This window comes from Podarcis gaigeae, assembly GCF_964106915.1.
Source record: "Podarcis gaigeae genome assembly, chromosome: 2".
NCBI classification, from domain to species: Eukaryota; Metazoa; Chordata; class Lepidosauria; order Squamata; family Lacertidae; genus Podarcis; species Podarcis gaigeae.
Window position 1 is genome coordinate 42,675,415 of NC_139679.1, and position 10,737 is coordinate 42,686,151.

The 10,737-nt window shown below is 44.2% G+C and overlaps 1 protein-coding gene across 1 annotated transcript; it reads right to left on the reverse strand.

Moving 5' to 3' along the window:
• Positions 1–6,781: 6,781 nt before the first annotated feature.
• Positions 6,782–10,102, reverse strand: TMEM238L (transmembrane protein 238 like). Its single transcript, XM_083725999.1, has 2 exons — positions 9,649–10,102; positions 6,782–7,196 (listed from the first exon to the last, which is right to left on the reverse strand). Exon 1 carries the CDS (start codon positions 10,036–10,038, stop codon positions 9,796–9,798), a length of 243 nt encoding a protein of 80 aa, XP_083582125.1. The 5' UTR covers positions 10,039–10,102; the 3' UTR covers positions 6,782–7,196; positions 9,649–9,795.
• Positions 10,103–10,737: the final 635 nt, after the last annotated feature.

Genomic DNA, 10,737 nt, shown 5'->3' on the forward strand with positions numbered 1-10,737 from the left:
CACGTGTCCACTGTGAAAAGGACACGTCCTCACTTATTGCCCTGGCATGACATAGATGTCTATGGCACAGTCACAAGACTGCAGTCCATTGTCTCTGTGAAATCAATGAAAGACTCACTTGGGGTGTGTCACAGACTTGCAGGTCCTGTCCTAAGCAAAAATGTGGGTGTTACATTTTTGCTATCCTGCAGGGCTTTCTTTCTTTCTTTCTTTCTTTCTTTCTTTCTTTCTTTCTTTCTTTCTTTCTTTCTTGTATGTATACTCCCACATCCACTCCCTGCTACAAGGTAGGCTGGCAGCTACCATGATATCCGCTGAGCTGCTCTGCTGTCCGGGGATGAGTCTTGCATATTCTTTGCAAACGAACAGCAATTAGCAGCTGGCATTATCGCCTAAGCACCCATTTGGCTCCCTGCCAGGTTGAGGACTGCTGTTGTTGCTGCTTCTGGTACTTCCTGGGGGCTGTGCCTGGTGATTAAAGATGCATGACCACCGTGAAAGAGCAGTGATTACCAATGGTGGGCCAACACTGCTAACTACAATGCGAGTATACGGTGGGGGTGCTCAGTTGCACTGCTGTCATTTAGTCACAACCACTGAGCTAATGAAGCTGTGGTGCTGAGCTGTGGGAAAGAGTCTGTAAAGGAGAGGTACCAGTTAGCACAGTGAGTTTCTCCCCCTACTGAAGTACAGTTGCTGTTTAGGATGGGGCCACCTTCACAGATCCTGCCACTGCTCAGTTTCTAGCAGAGATCTACATGAAGATTGCCACAAATTCTAATGTGTTTTTGTTTTTTTTAGTACCAGGCAGCACATTACATGTAAATGTGGACATACATTCTAAGTGCAGTAGAAACTACTCTTCCCCAAAATGTAGCAATTCTGTCTTCAAATCATTCTTACCGTGTTTGATTCCTGCATTGCAGGGGGTTGAAATAGATGACCCTTGGGGTGCTTTCCAACTCAAAAATTTTTTAAAAGGTAAAGGACCCCTGGATGGTTATAAGTCCAGTCAAAGGTGACTATGGGGTTGCAGCGTTCATCATGCTTTCAGGCCAAGGGAGCTGGTGTTTGTCCACAGAAAGCTTTCCGGGTCATGTGGCCAGCAGGACTAAACCTCTTCTGGCGCAACGGGACACCATGACAGAAACCAGAGCACATGGAAACACCATTTACCTTCCCACCACAGCAATACCTGTTTAACTACTTGCACTGGCATGCTTTTGAACTGAGAGGTTGGCAGGAGCCAGGACAGAGCAACGGGAGCTCACCCTGTCGCAGGGATTCGAACCACTGACCTGCCGATCAGCAAGCCCAAGAGGCTCAGTGGTTTAGACCACAGTGCCTCCCGTGTCTACAGTTCTATGATTCTAGAGAACATGGGCATCTGTCTTCCATGCTGCTCCTGTGTGCAGGTTTTGGGCAGCAGGCACACAACGTCATTCTTGTCCACATGCCATCCCATATTATTTCCCCCATTTAATCCAGATATATGGAAAACCCATTAAGTAAAAAAACAAAAATAAAAAACCACCACCACCACCACACAGAGGAAACAGTGAATAGAAATTTGGTCTGTGTTGGGGATAGGGGGAATCTGGAGTGCAACTCTGATTGGGATGATGTTGTGTGGATGCAGGAGCTGCATCAACAAAACACAATGTGGAAGAGCCCCATGTCTGTCTTCACTTTGGATCACTGTGCACATGACATGCCACCAAGCCTTCATGCGGAAGTAGATGAGGCTTAATGGGAAGAGAGGGTGGATTCAAAGTCTAGCAATCTTGAATTGTTGTCCAGGTTTCCTGGGTTTGTAATCTCTAAGCTTTCATTTGCTATGATCCCAACAGATAGTGAATTACAGCCATAACATGCTCTGAGCCTTCCAGATAAAACAGCATAAAGGCCTTATAAAGGTGCAAAGGGGGAATCTGCAACATAGACTTTTTTTAAAAAAAAAACACCATGGGATCACTGTACATTTCCCTCATCTGTGTACAATTATGTTCTTATAACACACTGTTGCAAAGTAGAGCATGGAAGCAGGACATTTTGGAAAGGAAAATATATCTCTGACCATCTGAATTAAAAAAAGATTTTCAAAAACCAATCAAAACGTTTGTGTGTTCTGTTGGACAAAGTGGAATATGATCTTTTTAATCTTTTGATCTAACCCATATCTGCATAGCCAATAAAAAAACAGTGGATCGAACTTTGTACTGATACACACCTTATATTATTGTTGCAAGCTATGCAGCTAGATTTTTTTCTTACTAGTTTTTTTTTTTTTTTTTGTTACAAGGAAATGAATCTTTAAAAGTTATGTATTCAGTAACTATTTTCTCCAGTTGTCAACAAGAACTGCAACTTTGCTATCAGGTTTCAAATTCGAAACATTCAGATACATTTTTATTTTTTAATTTTTGCTGGTTGTTGCTGAAGACGGAAAACGTTTTAGAAATTCAGGGGAATTTCTGATCCAGCAGCAATTGTGAGATAGTCAGTAAATATTACAGCGTTTTAAGGGGAAATCTTTTCGAAATAAGCTGTCAACTTGAAATATAGTGTGCTTGACCCTTTGCACACATGTGTACATATACACACATACACACGCGCGCGCGCGCGCGCACACACACACACACACACCCCTCACTTTCAAAACTGCATCTCCTCCTTCATGCCAAGTAGTAAATAAGTAAACAGAGAAAGGCCAGTGCTTATATACCTCTCTAGCTCATGATTCGTGCCTGGTAATTCCAGATGTATGGGAAATGTCTCAGCGGTGAAGGAAATGAACACATTCAGAGGCTCTGTACACTTAATTATGACTACTCATGATCCAGGACTGAGGGTGTGCGTTAAGGGGGACAGTCTTAGCAAGTCCAGGCTCAAATTATACTTTGTTGTTGTTGTTTAGTCGTTTAGTTGTGTCCGACTCTTCGTGACCCCATGGACCAGAGCACGCCAGGCACTCCTGTCTTCCACTGCCTCCCACAGTTTGGTCAAACTCATGTTGGTAGCTTCAAGAACACTGTCCAACCATCTCGTCCTCTGCTGTCCCCTTCTCCTTGTGCCCTCCATCTTTCCCAACATCAGGGTCTTTTCCAGGGAGTCTTCTCTTCTCATGAGGTGGCCAAAGTATTGGAGCCTCAGCTTCACGATCTGTCTTTCCAGTGAGCACTCAGGGCTGATTTCCTTAAGAATGGATAGGTTTGATCTTCTTGCAGTCCATGGGACTCTCAAGAGTCTCCTCCAGCACCATAATTCAAAAGCACCAATTCTTCGGCAATCAGCCTTCTTTATGGTCCAGCTCTCACTTCCATACATCACTACTGGGAAAACCATAGCTTTAACTATACAGACCTTTGTCGGCAAGGTGATGTCTCTGCTTTTTAAGATGCTGTGTAGGCAAATTATACTTTACCCATGAGTATTTATTTCCCAGCTGTCAAAGCTTACTCTAAGCTCAGCAAGACACCCTGAGCAACAGATGGACATATAAGCCAACAGGACTTGTTGAAAGGGATTTCTGCATAGTCATACTGTGCATTTTCCTCCTCACACAGCAAGAGTGGCACATAAGGAGGCTACTCACAGTGGCACAGTGAGGTTGAAATCACTATGCTTATCAAATCAAGCACCAGGCAACTATTTACATGTCTGGGTGCCACACCAGCTACCTGAGATTGGCTCCATCTGATTAGTGAAAGGAGGGTAAGTTTTGTGGTTTTTGGAGGAGAGGCGTTCAGTGGGAATTGTTTATATACATTTAATCAAATCACCACATATAGATTCAACCTTCCCATCCCCACCCAACCCCATCTGCAATAGTCCAGAAATTTACAAGGCATTAGTGTCCTGATGGGCTCAGACTCATCAGAAATACTTCATAGCTCCACAGGGCAAGGAGTTTTGATGCTCTTTCTAATGGAAGCTGTGTGACATTTAAGGCACGTGGGACTATCTGTGTATACCATTAGGCTGCTCTCTCCCTACACTTGTTCCTTTCCCATGCAGTAACCCGTCTGAAAAGGGAGTTAACCAAATGTTGGTACGTGCCCCTAGTCCTTACATCTAATGCTATAGGATGATATCCATGGATGTTAAGCACATTCCATGCAAGGCAAGAAGGGAAACTCTGTACACGTAATGAATGACCCTAGTCCAGAGACAGTGATGCTTAAGTCTCATATATTTTAGTGAAGTTAAGTGCCACCGACTTTCTTTGAATCAGGCCTCTTCTCTATACGTCGTTGTAACTGAGAGTCTCTGGTAATATGTGAAGAGCTGAAATGCTCAGTATAAATGCTGATTATTGATACTACGTGTACAGGTAGTATAACTGGAAAATCCATCCCACTTCCCCAATTTTTATGGGGAGCAAATGGGCTATAAAACGGGCTTGCTTAAGGCCTCAGTATTGCTGCCTGTCCTGTATTTATATTCTATTATTATTCATATCCTGTGGGATCACAGGGAGGTAAGGAAGGGACTGCTAGATTCAGTTTGGGACAAGGTTATTGCGCATCTAGAAGGGGGAATTTTGGCAAAGCCACATCTCATTTTATAGGATTACTATTCCGAGGGCTGCTTTACACTTAAAGGATTCCTACACAGACATCACTTGTGTGCAGGAAAGCGGCACATTCGGTGCATATACGCTAACATGCAGTCTATTTTGTCACCTCTATTCATAGCTGTGTCTGCAGTGGCTTTGGACGTTATTGGATTTTTCTTATACACAAAAATTCACCTTACTTTTCCAGAATCTCCAGTCTTAGGCATGGCTCAGAAGCTTGCACCTATATCTTTAAAAAGGAATTAAAACAGCCACTGACCCAAGACAGGAAAACCCCTTCACGATATTGTAGGGTCTCATCTGATCTGCGGTTCGAGTTCTAGCTTCAAGGCTTCCTTCCCTTCCCATACAAAGCTAATATTTACTTTCAGAAAACGATCAAAATCGAAAGCACCTATTTCACGAGGCCATAAAAATGTACAACAACTGGCTTGGGCCCAGCACGGATGTGTGTGTTTGCACTGGATGTGGTACACCAGACATTTGTTTGAGCATGGCAACTGGCTAGATTACCAAAAAATGCGCCCACAAAGCCTATTCATCTCCACATGCTTGCTTGGGTCTTGGAGCACTGAGGCCTACTCATTCCCCTAAACGCTTGCCTTTTCTACTACCAGACACACCTGCTTTTGTTCATGTGCTGTTCCTTGTTCCAAGATAAAGGAATCCTTTCCCCCTTTCAAAATCTCTAGGCAATACCAGACCTGGCATCAACACGTAGAACCCTGGGCTACAGCTTGGAAACGTTTTTCCTGGTATTCTGAGCAGTAGTGAGCAGCTGGGTCCAGGAGCCACAATGCCTCTAATTAATTTCCCACAATGCCTCTAACATAGTATTATTCCTGAGGCATTGGGCAGATTTAAAATTCCAACTACCCAGGCCTGTACAGAGCACTGCTGTCTGGCTCAGTCACAGCTGCCACATACATCCACTAATTCCCACTGCCATGGGAGGGACTCCATAGCAGGGCAAATCACTGCAGGCCTTCAACAAAACTCCCATTGGGACTAGTTTGGATCCTCACCAATGCATTGCAAGCCCTTTAGGTCTTTCTAACTAAGACAATTTCACCTCTCATATGTCCCACACCAAACCTGGGAAGTAAGAACGAGCTAACCTTTCTATCTCCATGAAACCAAGTGTTTTCGAGGACAGCTGAGATCTTAACTAAAGCCAGAATCTGCACTGTTAGCCAAGATGTTAGCTTCTCCCCACTTTCTGGAGAGGGTTTTGCTTTAAAAAACATTTGAGAAGCTATTTGTGCTGAGTTGCCATCCGGCTAGTGTAGAAATCGCCGGGTTCCCGCTCAGGCTGGTGGGGTTTTATTTCAAGGCACGCTGTTACCAGTTAGGATGACCAGGCAGATCGTAAGGACCAGGAATGCTGTGGGGCAGGTTGTGCAGCCAGCCAGCTAGAGAAATCAGTGTGCAAGATGCTGTAGTGCCCTGTTTTGCTTCATTCTCTTCTAAATGTCTGCAGGGCAGGAAGCCAAACAAGGAAGAGCAGTCCTGGCCAAAGGTGATAACCTCCAATCTGAGAGGAAATCAGCCAACAAAAGAGAATGGCCCTGGCAGGATCACTGGCAGCGGTGGGGGAAGCAGGGTCTCCATCTTCTAGCAGCCTTCAGTTTCATAAGATGCTACCTTCTGCATGCACCTGAGCAAAGCACACAGCAAAACGACATGGGCTTGCTAGGCACGATCTCCTCCCAGCCTACGAGCACTCTAGCATCATGAAATGTTGCACTGCACAGCTTCCTGGAATTACAGGCAACTACGAAGCCATTGGGACGCGGGTGGCGCTGTGGGTAAAACCTCAGCGCCTAGGACTTGCCGATCGTATGGTCGGCGGTTCGAATCCCCGCGGCGGGGTGAGCTCCCGTCGTTCGGTCCCAGCTCCTGCCCACCTAGCCGTTCGAAAGCACCCTTAAGTGCAAGTAGATAAATAGGTACCGCTTTATAGCAGAAAGGTAAACGGCGTTTCTATGTGCTGCGCTGGTGCAGGCTCACCAGAGCAGCTTTGTCACGCTGGCCACGTGACCCGGAAGTGTCTTCGGACAGCGTTGGCCCCCGGTCTCTTAAGCGAGATGGGCACGTAACCCCAGAGTCGGTCACGACTGGCCCATATGGGCAGGGGTACCTTTACCTTTACCTTTACTTTACGAAGCCATTATCAATGTGCAGAATGATTAAGCTCTATATAAACTGTTCCACCAGTTTCAACTGTATAGATTCATGCAAATACAGCACCAGTCATATCTGCATGCACGTATGGTTCTCCTGTGGTTCTAGTCAACTTTTAAAATCAAAGTCCACACATTACTCAAGGACACAGTGTTTCTTGGTGATTGCAATGGGTAAAATCAGGGCGCCAAATAGCTGTGCAAAGCAAAGGCTTAGAGCGAGATGTTGGTGTAATGTTCAGACTGTACACATTCAACCCAATAAGGTGCAGAGCTTCAGACAACAAGTCTCTGAATGCACAGGACTCAGCATAGCCTAGTTTTCCTGGAGGAATCCTGTGAATTCCAAATGTAGGCTGGCATGAGTGTCCATATTCGCTGCGTCTTCCCTTCATCCTCCTGGGATAATCCATGGTATATCAGCTTTAAGTGCACTGGGAACAAAAACACAAAAGAAGAAAAGTTGCATTCAATCCATTGCTGAATGAAAGTGGTATCTGGGTATGTTCCAACTCATTCCTGTTCCTGCCCTTCCTTGCTCAGGGAAAAGGCTGCACAGCTAATGAAGCTGAACCTGCATCTTTCTGCATCTTGTCACATCTGCACAGGAGATAGATGTTTTATATAAATAATGGATTTTAAGAAATCCATTATTTCTTTAAATCCTGTAAATAATGGGCTTTGAGGGAAAGGCTTCAATTAGGAATCAGGATGCTTTGGCTTTACCACCAACCCCCACAATTAAAATTTAAAACCACGTGCATTCCTACCAAAGACATGTTTCTGAAACTGTTTTGCAAAGATAAGATGGCATGTTATAGCAAAGGCGAATGTGGGATCATTTCGCAAGGGCTTTTACTGTACCAGCCAGTGTAGTTTGAGAAGCATTCTGGCCGCATGCATTATCAGTTTCATGTTATTATGCATGTCTGGAAGTTCTCCATCCTTGGAGTGATTGGGGCTGAAGCCCTATAATAGTCATCTGGGAGTCTGATTGAACTGAATAGGACCTACATCTAATAGGATTGTGCTCTGGGATATGCATGAAACATATTCCATATTCTGGAGGATCAGAGTGAGTTTTGTGCCACCTGCCATGGCTGCGCCATCTTATAATGCCTAATAAAGAATAATTACAAGCCATGTACCTGGCAGCTGCCCCATCAAGGAAGCTTGTGGCTCCAGAAACTTTATGGTCCACAGTTAATGATTAAACACAGCAGGCCATAGTGCCAGGCTGGTCACTTTATAACTTGCCCGGTTACTTCTCCCTGTTGTAGAGAGACAGATGTTCACTTGCTCTTCCTGCTAGTCTGGGCACGATGCCAGGGAAATGCCAGGAATAATGGCATACACAGAGAACTCTCTCCTAGCAGACACCCGTATGTTTGTTGTTGGCGATACGGCATCGCAGTCAATGTGAGACAGGGAGCAGAAACTAGAAAATGGAAGAATTGGAAGACTTAGAATGCAAGGAATAATCGGAACTGCAAGGACACGAGGAGCTGTGGACAGGATTCAGAATTTGTCAAAACAAATGTACAGCTGCTGGGGGACAAGCCAAAACTGGGAGGGGGCACTCCTAGTGGCTACTATTATTTGACCATCCAGGATTAAGTCTGGATCAAGGAGCGTCCCTGAGTTGTGAACCTGATTTTAATTTAGGGAGAATGGAATCTACTTCAAAGCAGATTGTGCAGTTTCTCCTACGGCACCAAAACCCCTGATTGTGCCCCATTTCTATTAGCATCTAATAAAATGCATGCTATTGTTAAAGCAGTTCTGAGATGCCAGAAATATTCCCTGTATGTTTTGTTTTCCTGAAGACATGACAAGAGACATAGCCGAGATGGGTGAAGTGGAGCTTTAATTTGGGGCTTTGGTTTTGCTACAGCAGACAACAGAATTCTCTGACTAGATAATGTAAGAAAAACCCCATACCCACCTTCCCAAATGCAACAAACAAAATAAATGATGTTTTGTCTCTGTGGGAAGCTTGACACGACAACTGAATTATCTATTGGGCTTTTAAGGCAGCTGACTGTCTCTTCTGCGTTTGAGACTGTAGCCCTGCTCTAAGACACATATTTCATTTTTGCCCTTTTGTACGCAAACGTGGATATTTTTGAAATAAAGCTTTTCAGACAGAAACACCAGCACCCAAGGATTTTGTGTGTGTGTTTAAATTCTGCTAACAAGATAGGCAAACATAATGAGCAACACCCCCCCCCCCAAAAGATAGCCAAAACACAGGAACTGGACACCATGCTGAGAACAGATGTGAAACAGTAAAAAATGGAACAGACACAACTGATCACATTCCCACCATGCCAGCTGTTATTACCTGCCCTTTCTCTAATTTTCAAAGTAACATGAAATGTACACAACAAGCCAGTATATTCTATAATGTGCCATGCAATCCTATGCAGGACCAAGTCCTCCTCCTAGGTTCAGTGGCAAGTGGGTACAGGATTGCAGCCTTAATGTGGCAATTATCAGAAGCTGGCTTCTATGACACCAGCAATATTAACAATCATAAGGACTTGCTTATCTGTGACACTTTTAAGGAGATGTAGTTTGAGTTTAGTGACTTGAGTCACAATGGGGTGTGTGCAGATGGACACTGACGTACCATTCATTCTCTGGAATTCTGTGATCTCTCACACACACATCGCTTAACCACCAATTCCTTGAAGTACCATCATTCTCTGGAATTCTTTGACCTCACACACACCTCACCACCCTTTCGCATTCATAATTCTGCTAATGTGATGTAACATGTTTTTAAATAACTCGGCTCAAATGTATTTCTCTCAAAGCACAAATGCTGGAATATTCAGATTATTTATCTGCCTAAAACAGAAAAACAACAGTCTCGGTACATACCTTGCTGTGGGGTTGGGTGGGCACTGACTCTTGTCGCCACATCATTTTCTTTTACTCTCCAGGGAAAATTTCAGATGCCTCCAGGTGGTGAAACGTTCTTCTCTGTAGTTTGATGGTGCCACCTGCACAATCTGCTTGTAGATTGACTTAAACAGCTAGTTCTTTAAGAGAGACTTCAATGTTGAGCGAATACCAGAAAGCCCAGAATAGGAGACTAAATGCCAACAGCAGGGCTCCCGAGTAAACAAAGAAATCCCAAGAGTTCAAAAGGCCAAAAATCCCTAGAAGCAGGAGGACCAATCCAGCCACATCACAGACGAGAGCCAAAACTAATATGAAATAACACCGGCCCACATATAGGGCAAGGATCGTGGCCAAATTCTTCTTCATGGGGCGCTATCAGCCAAAAGGCAGGCTGAGCTTTGGAAGCCTGTCTTATTGTCATGCTACCTGCCCAAACATCCAGGCTGCCTTGCCATCAGAAGGAAGTATAAATGTCAGAGCACACCTCTGAGGACACTAAGCAGGTAGACCAGGTGAGCCTTTAACTCCTTCCTGCCCTGTCACTGTCCCTAGCAGTGACACACTTTTGCCTGCAAGGTGCCACACCGCATGGATCTCTCCACCTGGGCTTTGGTCCCCTTGGGGAACTTTTCTTTTTGTACTCGGAAAAACTAGTAAGGGCTAACTAGCCCATGTCTATTATTTTTTATTTAAATCTGACATTTTATAGTCGTATAGCTTCTACAGCACTTTGAAATCAAGCCCCACACTTCCTAGACCGAGGGGGTTGTTCTGTTAAGCCAGGAAAACTACAGCTAAACATTATTTTAAAATGTGTCAATAAGATCATTCAGCGTAAAGTTGTGTGTTTTTAGATAGCCACAGTAAGTGTCCTTTTAATGCCAAGCTGAGGCACAGGCATGGCAAACCCATAAAATATCTGGGTGTGGTCTTTACTACAAACTTTAAATTATTATAAAAGCTTAATTACGCAGCACTTACAAAAAGTAAAATAAAATAAAACTACAAAGATGGACAAGATGAATATTTCATAGCTTGGGAAATACCAGTTCCATAAATATGAAT

Excerpts from the sequence above, each read along its gene's own strand:
- TMEM238L (XM_083725999.1), bottom strand. The coding sequence starts at position 10,038 with ATGAAGAAGAATTTGGCCACGATCCTTGCCCTATATGTGGGCCGGTGT.